Genomic DNA, 20,222 nt, shown 5'->3' on the forward strand with positions numbered 1-20,222 from the left:
CAGAGTTTTGGTGTTTGATATCATTTTTTTCCCTCCCTCGGAGAGGTTCAGAGAGGAGAGGTTCAGAGAGGAGAGGTTCAGAGAGGAGAGGTTCAGAGAGGAGAGAGCCAGTCCGTGGCGTCTGGCGTGGCGGTTGCAGGCCGAGTTGCCGTTTGCAGCAGCTCGGGCCTTGAAGTGGTCAGCACGTTTCCAAAAGGAAGCCGTTACTGGAGAACATCAGAGCGCTCCATGTTTGGGAGGCTGCAGCAGTTGTCTTCGCCACATTATGAAAAGTGTGTCAAGCACTAAAACGCTGATTTTTCTCTCACTCTCTTTTTCTCTTTCTCAGACCTCCTTCTCTCTCCCTCAGTTCTTCTTGCCCCCGTAGTCCTGTTATATCAGAGATCCTCGCGGTGCAGCAACCTGCTCCATATTTCAGGATCTTCTGTTGCCCTGCTGCTTGTTTGCTGCTTAGGGATGAAGACCTCATGTGAAAAGTGTGTTTGTGTTTGAATGGGAGGGGGGGGGGGGGGGGTCACTGGCACGTCAACAGCAGGAGGCAGCAGACCGCCTAGTTCGCACGGCAGAGCTGGGGCAATCGAGCGGGAGTGAACGAGGGAAGAGAGAGAGAGGGTGGGGGATTGAGACAGAATGGGAGGGGGCATGCAGCGCGCACGAGAGTGAGGCAAAGAAGGGCTATTGAGTTGACAACGGAGAGAGAGAGAGAGAGAGAGAGAGACGGCCAGCACTAACTCTAGCCTCGCTCTGTCAGAGGGGACGACTCACTCGGCTGAACTTTCTGAAGTGCTGGAGCGGAACAGGATGAAGGAGCTGTGTGTGCACACCCCCTCCTCTTCCTCCTCGTCCTCCTCGGGACGTCCCGCGGCCCAGCCCTCTGTGACCCTGGGACCCCCGCACATGGTGCCCGGGGGCTCGGCCGTGGATATGGATCCTCTGGGCCCTGAGTACGTGTCCATGTGTCTGTTGGCAGATGAGTCCTACCAGAAGCTGGCTATGGAGACCATGGAGGAGCTGGACTGGTGTCTGGACCAGCTGGAGACCATCCAGACCTACCGCTCCGTCAGCGACATGGCCTCCAACAAGGTATGAGCGTTTACGCTATATACTGTACTCTCTATATACTGTATAGACAAACAAAATGGTCATCTGTGGGTTTTGTTTGTGAAAAAATGACAGTAGTCTATCCACTGTTTGCATGAGCAACTTGGTGGAGTGTGTGTGTGTGTGTGTGTGTGTGTGTGTGTGTGTGTGTTGGGGGGTGGGTGGGGGGGGGGGGCGTAGGTGGTAGTGTGGGGTGGTGGATGTCCATTTGGGCTGCTTGATATGCAAGATACCATTATATAAGTACCATCATTCTCAACTAGAGTGTGATTGCAAACAACCTCTGTCTCAGCTAATAATAAAGTGTTAAAGCAACAATGCACATGCAGCAGAATAGTTCAAAATAGTATCCTTTGTCCCTGTAATATTCATATATGATCTATAATACAGGAGTACGTGCTATAAAACAAATAAAAGAAGAAAACAGTTATGTTTGTGCAGGACAAGGAATAGGATAATATCCTGCATAATTGATGAAAACCTTGAATCTCCAAAAGGTAAAAAAAAAAAAAAAAAAAAAAAACCTGGCTTGTCTCCAGCTTGACCGCCATGAATGTTTGAGTTTATGCAGTGGGGTTTTGAATGGCTTCCATCAGCCTAAGAGATCAGAGAATTGTCTCAACCCACAGAGAAGCATGAAATCCGCCCATTGTGTAGTGAAAATATGAAACAGATCAAAACTTGGAGGTAGGAGGTTTTCACACGACAGCAGTGATATGTGCTTTATAATGATGGATGCCTGTATTCATAGTGCCTTCCAGTGCCAGTCACACTGTTAGCATTAGCTGTGTCCATGCCATGCTCTACTCACTAACGTCCAGATGACGGTAAGACCACCCAGGAGCCACCACATCACACCACCACTGTACAATGTCATGTCTCAACCCACAATTACTGGAGTCTGACATCAAAGACCCCTCACTTAATTAATGACTATCACAAATTGAATCTCAAGTCTCATTTTGATTGATGATAGTAGCTAGAAAACATTATGTTTGTTGGGTGGATACTAATTGTCACAGTAGGTGTAGACGGCAGCAGACCACAAACACATTGAGACTGGACTGGACATCTGATGATGACTTATTGCAGTGGTTCCCAAACTTTTTTCTATGATATACCATAGGAACATTTAATATTTAAGTAGAATTAACTTCAAATGTAATTTGTACATTGAACAGTGCAGCAAAATGTCACTACTTTTAACAGCAGGAGAGAGAGAGAGAGACAGAGAGAGAGAGAGAGAGAGAGAGAGAGAGAGAGAGAGAGAGAGAGAGAGAAATAGATATCTTAAGGTGAGAGGTCAAGGAACCCCTTTGAAAATATTTTTCCCCTCGCCAAAATTCCCTTGCCAAAATGTATTATTAATAAATAAACAAAAATAAATAAATAATTATTTAGCCACCTCACCAATGGATGCCTTAGGTCAATTTAGTTTCATATGATACCAGACACTTCACTGTGTTCTACAGGGTGTATGTTGCTGTGCTCTGCAGGGTGTATGTTGCTGTGTTCTGCAGGGTGTATGTTGCTGTGCTCTGCAGGGTGTATGTTGCTGTGCTCTGCAGGGTGTATGTTGCTGTGCTCTGCAGGGTGTATGTTGCTGTGCTCTGCAGGGTGTATGTTGCTGTGTTCTGCACGGTGTATGTTGCTGCTCTGCAGGGTGTATGTTGCTGTGTTCTGCAGGGTGTATGTTGCTGTGTTCTGCAGGGTGTATGTTGCTGCTCTGCAGGGTGTATGTTGCTGCTCTGCAGGGTGTATGTTGCTGTGTTCTGCAGGGTGTATGTTGCTGTGCTCTGCAGGGTGTATGTTGCTGTGCTCTGCAGGGTGTATGTTGCTGCTCTGCAGGGTGTATGTTGCTGTGTTCTGCAGGGTGTATGTTGCTGTGCTCTGCAGGGTGTATGTTGCTGTGTTCTGCAGGGTGTATGTTGATGCTCTGCAGGGTGTATGTTGCTGTGTTCTGCAGGGTGTATGTTGCTGTGCTCTGCAGGGTGTATGTTGCTGTGTTCTGCAGGGTGTATGTTGATGCTCTGCAGGGTGTATGTTGCTGTGTTCTGCAGGGTGTATGTTGATGCTCTGCAGGGTGTATGTTGCTGTGTTCTGCAGGGTGTATGTTGCTGCTCTGCAGGGTGTATGTTGCTGTGTTCTGCAGGGTGTATGTTGCTGTGTTCTGTAGGGTGTATGTTGCTGTGCTCTGCAGGGTGTATGTTGCTGTGTTGTGCAGGGTATATGTTGCTGTGTTGTGCAGGGTGTATGTTGCTGTGTTGTGCAGGGTGTATGTTGCTGTGTTCTGCAGGGTGTATGTTGCTGTGCTCTGCAGGGTGTATGTTGCTGTGTTCTACAGGGTGTATGTTGCTGTGTTCTGCAGGGTGTATGTTGCTGTGCTCTGCAGGGTGTATGTTGCTGTGCTCTGCAGGGTGTATGTTGCTGTGTTCTGCAGGGTGTATGTTGCTGTGTTCTGCAGGGTGTATGTTGCTGTGTTCTGCAGGGTGTATGTTGCTGCTCTGCAGGGTGTATGTTGCTGTGTTCTACAGGGTGTATGTTGCTGTGTTCTACAGGGTGTATGTTGCTGTGTTCTGCAGGGTTATGTTGCTGTGCTCTGCAGGGTGTATGTTGATGTGCTCTGCAGGGTGTATGTTGCTGCTCTGCAGGGTGTATGTTGCTGTGTTCTACAGGGTGTATGTTGCTGTGTTCTACAGGGTGTATGTTGCTGTGTTCTGGAGGGTTATGTTGCTGTGCTCTGCAGGGTGTATGTTGATGTGCTCTGCAGGGTGTATGCAAAATGTAAATAGCTTTCTTGCCACATTGACGCACTTGCAAAGCAGCAGCCGCTCTGTGGTGGTGAGCTGACACCAACATGATATGGATCTCCTGTAAAATGTATGAGTAACCCTCATTTTGCATAGATCACAAAGTTCCGGTTATCTTTGAATAGCATTAGCATTAGCATATAGAATAGCATTAGCCTACTGCCTCTATTCCATGAAAGGCAGTGTTCTCTTTTAACTTTCTTACCACGTTCAAATGAGCTCACCAGATAGAACAGAGCACGTTGGCCAAAGCAGTGCTATCGTGCAGAATGATTCACACTGCATGCATTTCACTCCATTTAGCGTGTGTGTGTGTGTGTGCGTGTGTGTGTGTGTGTGTGTGTGTGTGTGTGTGTGTGTGTGTGTGTGTGTGTGTGTGTGTGTGTGTGGTGTGCATGGTGGCACTGCTGCAGTGTAGAGCTGAGTTGGACGTGGATCCCACTTTTTTCCAGTGACATCATTATGAAAGGTCATGTTTAACTAGCAGACACCACTTTGGCCTGGCCCTGGTTTAAAATTAACAGTGAAGAAGAGGAGTCATTAGAGGAAAGTTCAGTCTGGCTTAAAGGTTACCCTTTACACCGTGATATCTCTACTACAGTCTGGGGCTCAACAATTAATTCTTAATATAATATTGGTGAAAACCTGTCATCATTCTCAAACCATAGGCCGGATAAATATTTGGACATAGCTGCCGTGATGTCACCCATTGGTTTTTGGACTTGCGTTTTGAAGCCTTGAGGTTTGTTATTTTCACCGTCGCCATCTTGGTTATCTGGAGCCAGATGTGACGAGAAGAGCTGCAGCGCTGCCTGCTATCTGCACGATCACTGGACAGGTGACCTGTCAATCATGCCCCAAAGCATAGTCTGCTTTATCGTCTATTCTACTCTAAATGGGACCATAATTTACAAAATGAACATCATAAATCAATCAGGTTCATTATGTCTTCTTAGTTCAAATGATAGTTTTTTGGTAGTTTTTTGTTTCTTTTGATCAGAGAAATGTGTAGTAGATGTTAAAAGAAAAGAAACAAAAACAACTATCAAATGAACGTCATGCTGTATTGAAGAAGACTTGAAACTTGAAGTGTTTATTGGGGCCATAAATCAAGTGAGAAATTGTGCCATTTTCCCATTCACTCCCATTGTAACCAGACTTCTTTTTGCAGCCAGTGGAGTCGCCCTCTGCAGGCCATTCGAAAGAATGCAGGTTTAAGTTACTTCCGCATTGGCTTCACTGAAATAGCTACCAGCCAGCCCACTGACTCAAACTCAAAATCACTTTTCTCTAAACAATTTAAAAGTTCTAAAAGATGTATGAAAAACTAATATATAAATACTAATATATTCACCTATGTCTACTAATTCACAATGTATTTTGAAAATGAAATCCACTCTACCAAATGATAGGGCATCCGTTCTCAACAATTGGCATTATAGAGTGGATAAGTGGAATATTTTACCCCACAAAAAAATATTTAATTTTTATGAAAATCCACTTCCTGAATTGATTGACTGGAAAGTCAGTGAATACACCGCAGTGCTACTCAACTAGAAACCCCGATTATGGTACTTCCCTTTTCGTGGATGCACAGAAACGTGTAACCTCGCTGGCTCACAAGAGCTTGTCATTTTGTGCAGACCTCATCCCCCTGTCGCTATATACATCCAGTGTTACTCAACCCCCACGCAGTCAGAGGAGACAGTATGGCGGCGTCAGAATATAAACTCCCAGGGTGGCGTTGTGTCCGCTTCCTTCCAGTAGTCTACACACACACGATACAGCGGTGCTGCGGTCTGGAGGAGGAGAGGAGGAGGAGGAGGAGGAGGAGGAGGAGGAGGGGAGTCAGACTGTGACTGTGACCGTGACACCGCTTTCCTGTCTCTTTATTTCCTGTGACCCCCCCCCCCCCCCCCTCCTCCTCTCTCTCCTGCTTCTCTGCTCCCTGGTCACCAGACGACAATGGGCAGCTCTTGAGCCAGGCGGCCAGGTTTAGTCTTTACTGTCAAGCGCGTCACTGGGACTCTCAAGACAATGAGCCTGAGGCCCCTGCAGGCACACAACAACAACACAGTCACTGTAGCAGGCACATGTAGCAGGCACATGTAGCAGGCAGGCTACATGGCACATTGTTACTTAGCCGTGAGTCATATTCCTTCTCGTAGTACATGATGGCCCCAAGCCATTCCTTTTATGATCAACCCATTATGCGTTTTTCAGGAAGAAGCGCGAGGTCAAGAGGTTCAGATGTCACAATTTAGATTTGCCAACGTGTTCAATTGTTGCAACTTGCACAATTGTGCAGCCAGGGACCCAACAAGTGACCCAACAAGTACACAGTCACATTCAGGACCCAACAAGTACACAGTCACAGTCAGGGACCCAACAAGTACACAGTCACAGTCAGGACCCAACAAGTACACAGTCACAGTCAGGACCCAACAAGTACACAGTCACAGTCCTGGCAAAATTGGCGTCATACATTGTTTCCGTTCTTGCACCAGTCACGCTGTTAATCATCTATTAGGCCACTGATTCACTGACTCAACCGAGGACCACAAATTTAGTCCCTATTATGGCCACGAACCCCCAATTGACGAGGTGTTGTCTCTCGGACCCAAATCTGAGAATATTTTTTTTTGTTGGATATGATTTTGTCCAGAATTCAAACATGACCTGTGCGCTAGGTACAGAGATACACTGTCACAGTGTAACACTAATTGTGTGAAAGGGACACTGTGGAACCCTCTGAAGGACCCCTGGTGGTCCCCAGCCCGCACGTTGAGAACCACTCATCCAGGCTGTGTGTGCAGCAGCATCGTTAGCATGACGTGCTACCTGACAAGCTCCTCTTCACAACCCCAAATTTAATGACGGCCATTACCGCTCATGCGTGGAGAGGATGTAATAGAGAACGGGCGGTGTGACCGAGGGGTGTCTCCGCTTTCGTTTTCCAAGGGCACAGGTGTTTCCGGGGGGGGGGGGGGGTGTTCGGACCATGGGACCACACACCCTGCCGAACCGCCTGGCCCAGCCAGCCAGCCTGGTCGCTGTGACCTCAGAGCGGGGCGCTGCCCCCCTCTGGCCCATCACTATCATTAGCCCCCGCCACACTTCCATTCTGACGCTGGTGACGGCCTTGGACAAACACTGCCATCTGAATCCAGTTAGCAGGAGCGGGCGCTCTGCGGGTTAGCGTGCGAGCGAGCCCCCGAGCAGGAGCGCGAGCCAGTAGGAAACTGTAACTCACGTGTGGTCACTTCACTCGTGGCTTTGAAGCGCCGACGCTCTTTTTCGGAGGGGGAAAAAATGACAAAATGATTGAAACAGATGTAGCGGCGGGTCAGGAGCTCCAGCGAGGGTAATGCACGTTAAATTATACAGTAGTGCCGTGGTGATGATTCCGTTGGCCTGGAGGGGGCGGTGGTGAGGGGACGAGATGAGACCAGCTGCAATAGTGATTATACACTGCCTACTTGTAAATACAATTTGTTTTACATCTATAAAGGTGCCAATTATCATGGAAATAGAGCATGAAGAGGAAGGTAAATAAGAGTCTTGTTTTGGCTGAAACACTTTTTTCTGCACATCCTGTCTAGGAAATGTGTATTAGTGTGACTAAATGGTGACACGTCCTTAGGCGTGTTGACACTGTAAGCATTGGCTCGGCTGCTTTTTAAATGGGACCTGTATCTGGATACAGGTCGCATTTTTAAACCAGGTGTAAATGGGGTCTATGTCAGGTCAAAAGAGCTTATTGCTTAATGATTAGTCCTTTAGTAATAAATCCATATCTTTTTTGAATTCACGTCAGCATGACTGTTTGCTGAAGTTGTAATATGGGACATTACCGAGCACTCAGGTATGTTTGTTGTTTGCTGCCCGGGGCCATGCTAGGCAGCTGGATGTCTACCAGTAAAATGACCTCAGCGCCGGAGTCTATTAGCGAAGGAGCAAAAGGGAAGTGGGCGGGGCCACAGTCTCGGGGCCTGCGAGGGAGGGCGGAGCCATCGCTGTCAGATTAGACTGTGTGTTCAGTCAAGTCAGCTTCATCGTTTCCTGCCTGACACACCACATCAGACGAGAGAGTACACAGAGGAGGCAGGCAGGCACAGTCTCACACACGCTGAACCAAACCAGGCTGCTTTTCTCTCTCGGAGCTTTAAAGGGAAAGAACTTTTAGAATCGTTACCGACACCGTTTTGGGCTTTGCTTGAGTGACAATGGGACTATGCTGTTCTGAAAGGAGTAAGAAAAAGTTTGGGATGCCGACAAGTTGGAAACTGGTGAGTTGGATTTGGAGCGAGACTGTGTTTTGTGCTGTAGTGTAATCTGCCATATCGAGATTGTAGTTGATCGAATAGATTTGATCCCAGGTAAAACGATTGATCTAAGAAGGTACATTGATCAACAAATGTTATATTTAGTTTGTGTTTTTCATGAATTGCATTGGGGAAATGTGTGCCTCTTATTGGCTTGGTTCGTTGTAGGATGAAGGTAAGACAAAGTTTGCACTGTGCAGATGTTTGGCTAGAAAGAAAATCATTTCACTTTTTGAGTCCATTTTAAGAAGATGTGTTCTCCTGGCGTTCGTTCACCCCCCTAAAGACATCAGGATGTCATATTGAGGAGCCATGCTGCACAAAGACAGAGCAGCACGCACGCACCTCCCTCTCCACACACACTATCTATCACCATCTCTTTTGAATATGCAAATTGTCGAATGAGGGACGCGCGGCCCTTCCTTTCCGAGGAACAACAACAAGCACAACCACAAGTTGTTTTTTTTTGCTGCTGTATGATGGTGGAGTAGATTAGCTAAGAAAAGGGCTTGTTGTGAGCGCGAGCGCTCTTGACTAACCTAACAGGATGTATGGGGTTGGTTGACGCCATGCGTTGAGTAATCTTACCCTCCTGAGCACACTCACGGAGCTGTCATCATGCTGGAGACGATGCCGTGCGTCTGAGCCGAACCCTGTGACCCGGGGGGGGAAAACACAGAGAGACGTGTGGCCTCATGTCTGATTCATTTCCTAGAGGTCACACAATCCACGCCATCGCGCCGCGCGCTTTAAAGAATGAATTACAAGTTCCCTTTGAATGGAATAAAGTGGCCCCCGATTCCAAGCTCAGTTCTTTTCTCTCTCTCTCTCTTTTCTCTTTACGAGCTCTCTTTGATTTTTATGGACTGTCTCTGGCAGTTACATTTGTGGGGGTTTCGAGTGCAGCCAAAGCTTTGAGAGTGGCGTTCAAGTTTCACAGTCAAGTCAAAGTTTTGCTGTCTACTTGACAGCTATTAGACAGCTGTGCTAGAGAGAGAGAGAGAGAGAGAGAGAGAGAGAGAGAGAGAGAGAGAGAGAGAGAGAGAGAGAGAGAGAGACTTCACTAAGGAGAGAGGGGGCCCTATATTGTGAAAATTAAAATGGCTTAAATTAGCTTTACAGTTGGTAATTCTGCTCTTTCAGGATGTCACGGAGAAGCAAGACGATGAAAAGAAAAACTGACATTGTCGGGAAAAGTGCTTGTCTGCACTATTATTCCAGTGTGTTGTGTATTAGAAATAGGATACAGTGGTAACCCTATATTTTACAGGTTCCGAACAACGAAAACACTATTAACGCAGTAACGTGTCAAATAATTATACACGTACAACAACATATTTGCGTTCATATGTATTTTTCATGGTGAAACAGGTCTATTTTCTTGAATGATGGAAAATAGACACACTTCAATTCACAGGTCCGGCATTATGCAATTATGTATGAACGCAAATATGTTGTTAATCATCTATAATGATTCACCTTGTTACAGCATAATAGTGTAATTTCTACTTAGAAATAGTCCATACGTCATTCAGGACCTGTGAAATGAAGGATTACTGATGAAGTCAGGCTGTGGTTGTGGGTTTCTCGATAAGAAAGGCCATTTTGATAAATGATATCAGCAGTGTTGGTCAGAACCTCCCACAGTAACTCAGGAAGTGTGTGGTAAACTTGTGTGTGTGTGTGTGTGTGTGTGTGTGTGTGTGTGTGTGTGTGTGTGTGCGTGTGCGTGCGTGTGCGTGTGTCTGTAGTGTTAGCCTATCTGCAGCATCTCTGCGGTATATGTGTGTGTGGGGAGCGTGCGGTGTGTTTCGAGGGGGGACCACCGTGAGAACGACCGAGTGGGCCATGTGACTCTGTTGCCATGGCGTTCAGGTTGTCGTGCAATTGGTGGTCCGCTGGTGGGCTACAGATCTCTCTCTCTTTCTATCTCTATCTCTCTCTCTCTCTCTCTCTCTCTCTCTCTGTGTCTGCCTCTCTCTCTTCCCCTCTGCAGACAGGCTTGCTGCAGTGAGGCACAAAAAAGTACACAGCGTTTTACTGTAAATATATAGTAGACAGACAGACAGACACGGTACACTGATCTCTACGACAAGTACATTCAGGGACAGGGTTAATGCCGTGCTGCGAAACACCTACTCATTAGGATGTACTTGTTGTGGATATCCGCGCACTGTGTCTTCTATATATTTTCCGTACACGCTGTTTTACTGTCAATATATAGTAGACACGGTACGCTGATATCAACAACAAGTACATCGTAATGAGTAGGTGTTTGGAAACACAGCGACTCGCCACCCACAGCAGCTTGGTGTCCTATTCTGATGAGAAAGAACACTCAAAGCCAAACGAGCCAATTAAAAAGCCTGCGTCTTGTTGCCCATCATGTGATGTTGCTTTTGAACTTGAAGCCTCACATTGCGCAGTGTGCCATGGGTCTGTTCTGCATTACTGAGCAGTGTGCCATGGGTCTGTTATGCATTACTGAGCAGTGTGCCATGGATCTGTTCTGCATTACTGAGCAGGGGCAGAGAATGGAGGAGGGAGAGATGAGATGAAGAAGGGGGGGGGGGATTCTCCAAGCTCCTGTGTTCTGCAGTGCTGTGCATAGCTTAGTGTTTAGCGAGGGAGGGAGGCAGAGAGAGAGAGAGAGACTCCAGCAGCCCACAGGGGGACTCTACGGCTGGACGCCCCCCCACCCCGCCTCCTTCGGTCCCCTCCTCTCTTTTCCTCTCTTGGAAGCCCGCCTTTCCTCTCGGAGCCTCGCTCAGACCAGGCTGGAGGACCGCTGGATGTCCTTTTCTTCGTCTCATCAGCTTCCCTCTACAGAGAAGCAGCAAGGGAGAGAGACGCAAAGACAAAAAGACAGAAAAGGGAAATATCGATCGCAGCCAGCAGGAGAGGGAGATTCCGTTGCTCTCTAGCGGCTGGTTTTTTGCGAGCGCGTTCTGGGGGAAAAGCGGGGGGGACACCAGGGATGAGGGTCTGTCGCAGCCCCTCTCCACACTTCAGCTGTAGCTTCGTGCTGCTTTTCAGACCGTAAGCCGAGCGTGTGGGAAGAAGCGCCGTGAGCTTTGGGGGCTGCAGGTTTGAGCTCAGCCTTGGGGGTCCACTCAGAGAGGAGCGTACAGGGCTTCTGCTGGGGAGCGCCAGGGGCACAGCACAGCGCAGCACCATGCCTGAGGCCAACTACCTGCTCACGGTCTCCTGGGGATACATCAAGGTGTGTCCCAGCGGAGAGCTGTGGAAGGGACTGTGTGTGTGTGTGTGTGTGTGTGTGTGTGTGTGTGTGTGTGTGTGTGTGTGTGCGTGCGTGCGCGTGCGTAGCCTAATTCTGTCATCATGCAATATCCAACGCTAGCCGAGTGGTACTGTGTGTGCCGAGTGGTACTGTACTGTGTGTGCCGAGTGGTACTGTGTGTGCCGAGAAAAATCTGCCGCAATTTTTGTTTTTCATAAACTTGATAATGCATCTTGTTTGTTTATGCTTGAAATGCTAAACGGTCAAGCTTAGTGACTAACTGGAACCAGGACCTGGGAAAACCTAAACGCACTCCTTATATGGTGTCTAAAGACACAGAGGCCCACCTCCCATGGGACATATTCCAGTGGAAAATTAAATAGCAGGAAACGCTTCATCCCTCTGCTCGGAAACAGCCTCGAAATTCGGGCCATAATGATGTGATTCTCCCCAAATGTTTTCTAAGTGTTTTGATTATGCGTCCACTTAATCTTATAATGTGTTATTTTCTCCTTTCTTCCTCTGTGACTCCAGTTCAAGAGGATGCTGAACCGGGAGCTGAGCCACCTGTCAGAGATGAGTCGCTCTGGAAACCAAGTGTCAGAGTACATCTCCAACACCTTCCTAGGTGAGCATGGTAGCACTCACACACGCACACACACACACACACACACACACACACACACACACACACTCACACACGCACAGACACTTAGAGTAACACACAGACTGAAGCATGCATTGGACTCAAAACATGGTACACATACAGTAAGTCACACTATGCTACATCATGCGTCGGTACAACGTGAGACTTAAACGAGCCGACGTCTAGGGTCGGGTATCGTTTGGATTTGAACGATTCTGATTCCGATTCTGCGTATCGATTCCGGGTTCTCAACGATTCTCAATTCCAATTCTTTGAGGGGCAGGGTCAAAGCCACATGCTTATTTCACAGAGAAAAAAGATCCTTTCAAAAACCATTACACAAGTCATATTCATATTATCATAACATTGCGTGTTGTTTATTATGAACTTTTGTAAACATCAACAGTTTAAAAAAAATTATAAAAAATTTAATTGACAGTTTAATTGACACGCCATCCGTGTCTGCCACTTACTGTAATATGTTCAGGTGGGAACTCGGATTTCAAATATTTTCTGCACGCAGAATTTATTTAGGAAAAAACAGATTCCTTTTCGATTCCTTTGGACTTTCAATTCCTTTTGGAATCATAATTGGGCCCGGGTTCAAACTGGAACTGGTTCCAATTTGGAACTGGTTCTCAACGCCCGACCCTACCAGTGTCCCCTGGGGAATGCCACAGTAGCCTGGGTGCCAAGGTCATCATGAGGGACCTTAAGCATGTGCTGGGGAGTGGAGAGCCTGGTAGTTGGTCTGCACCACTGCTCTCAAACCAGTCTGATCTGGATCTGGAAGAGAGAGAGGGAGAGAGAGGCAGAGAGAGAGAGAGGCAGAGAGAGAGTCCCCTCGCTCTCACTGCACAGAGGTGGAGGGAGGCAACGGGGCTGTACTTAGGGAAGACTTCTCTCTGGAGAGAGTGGGGGGAGAAAAGTGTGTGTGCGCCCATGAGAGTGGCGAGTTGGTCCGTGTGTGTGTGTGTGTGTAGAGAGCCATGAGGACCAGACACTGCATTATTCATCAGAAGGACAGCAGTCCTTCTTTGTCTCTTAAAAGCCGAGCGGCGCTTTGGGGACCAGCCAGCCAGTCCGCTTCAGTCAGGCCGCCAGCTGTCCAGTCCACAACCTGTCCACCTGTCCAACCAACCCACTATAGCCAGTAACACAGTCCGCTGGTCAGCCACCCTGCCAGCCTTTCAACCAGTCAGCTTGTGGCTTGTGTCCGGACGACAGTTCGCAGCAGGTCTGACGCTGGGACTCCACAGCTTGTCTGTCTTCTCCTCTGCTTCACTGCGCACTGCACCGTTCTGCTCTGCCTGCTGTAAACATGCCTCCATCTTCTTCTCCCCTCGGAGGGGGGAAACCCCAAAGGAGAACAGAGGGGGGAAGAGGGGAACGATGGAGCAACACAGAGATGGAGGAGATCATTGAGAAATAGAGGAAGAAGGGATGGTGGAGAAATGAGATGTTTCTCAATGCTAGAAATAACGCGGTGACAGAGTCTGCCGCTCGTGGGGAGAAGAGACAAACACACAGCGGGAGAGAGAGAGGAGGCAGCTCAGCTCGGCTTCTGAAGCAGAGCTGTGGTGTTGTCATCTGCATTGCAGCGAGCACCTGTCAGGTGTAGTGAGATCACTAGTTCCCCCCTGCCTGGTGTGCCTTGTCGAGAAGGCAGCTGAGAGATTCATTTTCACTGTGGCGTATGTGACGCACGTACACAGACAGACGGAGTCACACGCACACACACGCCCACACACACACAGTGTCAGCTGCACACACACACACACACACACACACACACACACACAGTGTCAGCTGCACACACCATGTCAGAATCTTAGTCTGGAAGGAAGTGGAACCACCTGCACCAAATAAACCCGCATATTTACTACTCGCTCCTCTGAACATGTCTGCCTAATATGAGTCAACTGTTCTGGGTTATTGCTCAGACGTCACTCTGCTTCTCAGAAGGCATGCGGGCCATTGAACTACAGTACTTTCAGATTTCATAACAGCTCATTAGTACTCGTTGAGCCATCTTGGGAATAAGACGTCCCTGTCGACATATATGAATGTTTCAATATAATTGATTCATTTTCAATTGTTCATAATACTGCTGTCAACTGAATGGGATTGTTGTTAATATTGGAGACTGTAATTGCCTTGCTAATTGAGTAACTGTCAGTGGAGCTGATGATTGAATGTGGTGACGCCTGCGTGTGAGAGTTTAGAGTTACATTTGTTTACTCGGTACAGTGGCGAGACAAGCCAGGATGCTAACCCAGCGTGGGCTAGTCGCTCTTTTGTCTTTGGGAGAATTCAATTCCACTCTCTTACCACGTTTTCCTTTTCTCCCCAGACAAGCAGAATGAGTTGGAGGTGCCGTGTGCAGTTCCCAAGTCCAGGGAGAGGAAGAGGAGGCAGGGGCACCAGGGGCATCATGGCGGCCAGCCGCAGCAGCAGCAGCAGCAGCAGCCGGCTGGGATGATGAGTCAGATCAGTGGGGTGAGGAAGGTCGGCCACACGGACGGCCTCTCCAGCTCCACCGCCAACCGCTTCGGGGTCAAGACGGACCAGGAGGAGCTGCTATCGAAGGTACGTAGATCAAACCCTGGCGAAAGGCACCGTTCAAGAAGTCTCACCCTATCATTGAGACATGGAGAAGATGGAAAGGGATAGACACTTAAAAGTCCTCTCTGTCCATTCCTTCTTTCTCAGGACCTGGAGAACATCAATAAATGGGGCCTGAACATCTTCAGGGTGGCCGACCATTCGCACAACCGACCGCTCACGTGCGTCATGTACACCATCTTTCAGGTCAGTGCCCTGAAATGGGGGCGAGCTTACACACACACACACGCACACACACACACACACACACACACACACTCTTACATATGCACACACACACACACGCACATATGGGTGCAGTAGGCAAGAGGGCGGTGAGTCACCAGCACACAGCCCACTTCAATGTGTCGAGTACATCCTCTGTGATGTCCAGCTGTCACTATCACACTACTACACCCCTAAGAGCATCTGCTGGATGGAAACCAGCACTTCAAATCCATTTCTAACAGTGAATCATACCTGGCAGCAGCGCAGATTCTGCTCGACCATATGAATCACATATGAATCACAAACTAATGGCGTCCAAATTAAATGTAGTTGTGTCATTTCTTCCTCTTGTTAAGGTTTCGTTTTGTCCCTCTTTGTCCTCCCTGTGTGTTGGCATGCAGGAGCGAGACCTGATGCGGACGTTCAAGATTCCGGCGGACACCTTTGTGACGTTCATGCTGACCCTGGAGGAGCACTACCACTCGGACGTGGCGTACCACAACAGCCTGCACGCGGCCGACGTGGCCCAGTCCACTCACATCCTGCTGGCCACGCCCGCACTGGACGTGAGTGCCGTCCAGTCTGTTCTCAACTCGCTGGTTCTCTGTGATCGGCCTTTTACTGTACATCTTACTGTCCAGAAACGCAAAAGTGTAGCCATGCGTCCTTGAAGAGTCAGGAAATGCCTTAAGCCTTAAAAAGAATTATGATTAAATTATTAGAGGAACTTGAGCCATTTATAGTTCAGAACTTTCAGTAGTTACATCTTCGTTTATTTTCGATAAACTTTTAAATTGGTCTTAAATTCACTAGCAGGTAACATTAACAAAAGGTCTTTGAAATATTCTAAAATGTCTTAAGCCACTTCCTGTACCGGGAAGCCTGGTCATCGCTGTATTTATAATCTTTCTTTTCTTCTTCCTCCTCTTCAAATGCAGGCGGTCTTCACTGATCTGGAGATCTTGGCGGCCATTTTTGCAGCGGCCATTCACGATGTGGACCACCCAGGAGTGTCCAACCAGTTCCTCATCAACACCAGTAAGTTCTCTTTGGTCCCTCGCACAAGTTTACAGGTTTCTATTTAGTCTACTTAAGAAAAAAGGCAGAAATATTTGCATGGTTTTAATGGGATCATCGTGTCTCCCTCTCCCTCTCTCCCTGTCTCCAGACTCAGAGCTGGCTCTGATGTACAACGATGAGTCAGTGCTGGAGAACCACCACCTGGCTGTAGGCTTCAAGCTGCTGCAGGAGGACAACTGTGACATCTTCCAAAACCTCACCAAGAAGCAGAGGCAGAGCCTCAGGAGGATGGTCATAGACATGGTGAGCAAACGTCTGCATATCTTGTCTGATGACTTTCCCTTGCATTACTCCTCAGTCTTTCCTTACACCACTTTCCTTGTTTTTCTCTGCCAGGTTTTGGCGACCGACATGTCGAAACACATGAGCTTGCTGGCTGACCTGAAGACCATGGTGGAAACCAAGAAGGTCACCAGCTCTGGAGTTCTGCTGCTGGACAACTATACAGACAGGATGCAGGTATGAAGCATGCCCGCATACCAGATTTGTTATAGTTTTGTATTTTTCATTATTTTTTAATTTTTCGTTTTTAACCTTTGTACCCTGATAACATTAAATATCCTTAATTAAGCATCAAAACTTGACGCAATAAGTACATTTTCTCTATATTTGTATTTTATCTTAGTTTTTAAGTACGCGATGTCATTTCAGTTAGTTTAAAAAAAATTCTAAAGTCCTTCCCCCCTAGTTAACTAGAATGTGTTTTTTCACATCTACTAGTTTTACTTTTTAGTTTACTTTTAGTTAACTATAATAACCTTTGCTAAACTGTTGATCTTCTGCAGGTTCTGCGTAACATGGTTCACTGTGCTGACCTGAGCAACCCAACCAAGTCTCTGGATCTGTACCGGCAGTGGACCGACCGCATCATGGACGAGTTCTTCCACCAGGGGGACAGGGAGAGGGAGAGGGGGATGGAGATTAGCCCCATGTGTGACAAGCACACCGCCTCAGTGGAGAGAACACAGGTAGATAACGCATTCAAGACTATCATCACAGCACAGATATAAAAATGTATATTTATTTATTTATTTATTTATTTATTTATTTATTATCTCAAGTATCTTGTTTTCATAATTGTGGGAAGCCAAAATTGTATTTGAGAAAATTTGATTCATTGCACAGCCCTAACATCACCCTCCTTAACTCTTCCAGGTGGGCTTCATCGACTACATCGTCCACCCACTGTGGGAGACGTGGGCCGACCTGGTGCACCCGGACGCCCAGGACATCCTGGACACGCTGGAGGACAACAGGAACTGGTACCAGAGCATGATCCCCCAGAGCCCCTCCCCTCCCTTCTACCCCAGCGACGGGGAGGGCAGCCCGCCCGGGGAGGAGGAGGGCAGGCCGGTGGGCAGCAAGTTCCAGTTCGAGCTGACACTGGACGAGCAAGACGGGCAGAGTGGAGACACGGAGAGCGGGGCGATGGAGACAGCGGACGGATGCGACGGTCAGGACGGGGTCGAGACGAGGTAGAGACGGCCACTTGCGAGGTGACGTCTTCCCCGCCGAGACATAACCGAACCCCCACCCCACCCCCGCCCGGTGGCCGTGTGGGTATCGCTGAATTAATTTTATTGCAGTGGAGCAATCCTGCAATCTGGCTCTTCGGAGCTGCCTGGCTAAGAAGGCCTGACTGACGGGCCCACCCCCTGCAGAGGAGGGTTGGAAACCCTGCGTTGGTTTGTTTTTGAGCCCCCAGAAAGGGAGGAAAGAAGAAAGGACTACTGTACTGTACTGTACTGTACTGTACAGACAGAGCTGGGTCCTGGTTCTCTCGGAACGTGAAACGGACGATATCTATCTATGTACTGGGACAAGTAAAGAACTCTGAGCTTGCATTTCAGGACATTTTTTTTTACGTTCATTTAGATTCTTTGTATTGTGTTGGACACCACCTGGTAAAGTGTCCAACCAAACTACTGGTCAACATGCATTTGTAGTAGTTTACTTTTTCTAACACTTGTCTAAAGATGTGTGCCTTTTTTACAACCATGTCTTTTGTAAGTGCTTTTTTTATAATTTATTGATCACGTTCACGCAGCTGTACAAGGTGTTTTCTACAAAGAAGACCTACGTATAATATGTCTCACACAGTCTTCCTGAAGTTCTGTCAAATCTTCCGAATGTTCTTCTGGCAATAGTATAAGCTTGTTCTCACACAAAAAGTGTTCAGTGGATCTATCTCTGAAAATCATTTCACTTCCCAGCACAATTTGCACTTTGTGTCATAGGGCGAAGAGAGTGTATAGCGTCAGATATTTTCTAAGTCACAAGACATTATGTACACATGTAAAAACCAAATATTATTCTATTCGATGTAATGAATATAGATAAAGCCCCTATCCAAACATTTGACTAATTTCAAATTCATCACATAAGGAGTTAACTCACTTCCTTATAATTCAGTCTCCCTGAAAGTGGGGAATTTTTGTTTGGTTAAAAAAATTAAAAAAAATCCAAAGTTCTGAAAAACTCCAAAGATCTTGTGATGAAAGCACTTTGACGTACTGTATTCACTGCCACCTTGGGAAAGTGTGATGCCATGCTTGACAAGAACATATCAATCCTCCACGCAGAAAGCAAATTGATCCCTCACATCCTCATTTCATCAAGCAACTCAAATTTTGAGCTGAATCAAGAGTTGGGGCTAATCAACACCAACAACTAAAACCAGATTATTTTGAGAACAGAATAAAACGAGCTTGTCACACACGAGATTATGCCGAGCTCTTCCACTAATCTCAGTCAAGGAAGGTGGAGAAGAAATTCATCTTGTAATGATTGCAAGATGAACCAAAAGGATTAAATCCTTTCAGTTCATGAGCTCACACACATAACACCTGTTGCGGTTAAGCATACGTTTTCTGACAGCATTCCAATAGAATGAACATACAAGCGACGCGTTTCAAGCTTTGAATGACTTTAGACACATAAAAGAAAAAACCATAGTGATCGAGTCTTATCTTATTGTTTTTTTTATTCTAGCACTTTGAGTATTTAGACAGTTGTGCAGCTGGTTGCCGATCTGTCCAACACTACCTTAAAGGTACCACATTGTTGCAATAGTTGCAACCCTCGCAGTAGGGAAAGTCAATAGTGTCACATGTCTTTTCCAGTGTGTGTGTGTGTGTGTGTGTGTGTGTGTGCGTGCGTGCGTGTGTGTGTGTGCGTGCGTGCGTGTGTGTATGTATGTAAACGATCACAGTCGCACAATCTCTTGTTGCACCCAGCCATGTCGTGCTGACCCTTCAGCTGTTTGTAACAGTGTATTTATTATCTTTTCCTTGTACATAATAATATTGATGTTGATCGATGATATCCACTGTACATTTGGTATTATTTATATGCACTACCAACCACATGTCAAACATGTCTGGTGGTTCTGTTGGGTTTTTTACTTTTTGTTTTGCTAAGACCATAACATGAAGTTATGCAGCTCAATTTGGACCTTTTCTTGGTGTTCTGATGAAACAGAGAGTTCAAATTTCAAATGTATGTTTAAGTTTGAAACTCCCAAAAAATGTTTGTACAGAAGTCTTAACGCGCAACATCTCGTTTGAGATGCTTGGCAGAGAAAGTCAAGTCCCCCCTTCCCCCCCTCCTCTCTTTTTTTATCCTTATGAAGGCTGAATTGATTGTTACTGCAGTATATTGTGTACGGTGACGGGTCATTGTACAGCTATAAGCATATATGCTGAAATATATAACATTGTTTCAAATGTATTTTTTCAGTGTTTTCCTCACACAATGTATGGTAAGATGGTGTATCTTGGGCTCAGCTCAACAAATGTTTTCTATGAGATTATTAAATTGGGCATGAATTACTGAATTCTGTTTGATTCTGTATCTTATTCTGTCATCCAAATATGTTGTGCAAAATCAGTATTAGTGAATCATATGATAGCGATGAGAGCAAATATTTAAGTCAACTCAAATGTTTTAGACGGGGATTTGTTATTACCGGTAGATGGTAGATTCTGCTCTGCAGTTGCCATCTTCACATGTTGGAAAAACATCCGTTTGTTTTCTGTCGACCTCGAATACGAGTTCAAAAGGTTTGCATCCCTCCTGGCTGATCATGTGGACAGAGTGAAGCTTCGTTTCACTGTTTGATCTACACAGTTTACAGGCAGCCAGCTGTGTGGCCCTCAGCTAAAACAGCTAAACCCAGGGGCCCGACA

At 46.9% G+C, this 20,222-nt stretch overlaps 1 protein-coding gene across 1 annotated transcript in view; it reads left to right on the forward strand.

The window, feature by feature from the left end:
• LOC310797239 (3',5'-cyclic-AMP phosphodiesterase 4B-like) overlaps positions 1-19,862 on the forward strand; it is a gene marked incomplete at its 5' end in the record, with an annotated part of 56,410 nt that extends 36,548 nt beyond the window's left edge. Inside the window, 10 exons of the mRNA XM_083659595.1 lie at positions 971-1,083; positions 12,012-12,105; positions 14,477-14,712; positions 14,836-14,934; positions 15,357-15,521; positions 15,894-15,993; positions 16,124-16,278; positions 16,372-16,494; positions 16,821-17,003; positions 17,191-19,862. Coding sequence (XP_083515721.1) covers positions 971-1,083; positions 12,012-12,105; positions 14,477-14,712; positions 14,836-14,934; positions 15,357-15,521; positions 15,894-15,993; positions 16,124-16,278; positions 16,372-16,494; positions 16,821-17,003; positions 17,191-17,514 — 1,592 coding nt within the window. The 3' untranslated portion in view covers positions 17,515-19,862. The remainder of the gene's footprint in view (positions 1-970; positions 1,084-12,011; positions 12,106-14,476; positions 14,713-14,835; positions 14,935-15,356; positions 15,522-15,893; positions 15,994-16,123; positions 16,279-16,371; positions 16,495-16,820; positions 17,004-17,190) is intronic.
• Positions 19,863-20,222: the final 360 nt, after the last annotated feature.

Source organism: Poromitra crassiceps (assembly GCF_964638095.1).
Source record: "Poromitra crassiceps genome assembly, chromosome: 23".
NCBI lineage: Eukaryota > Metazoa > Chordata > Actinopteri > Beryciformes > Melamphaidae > Poromitra > Poromitra crassiceps.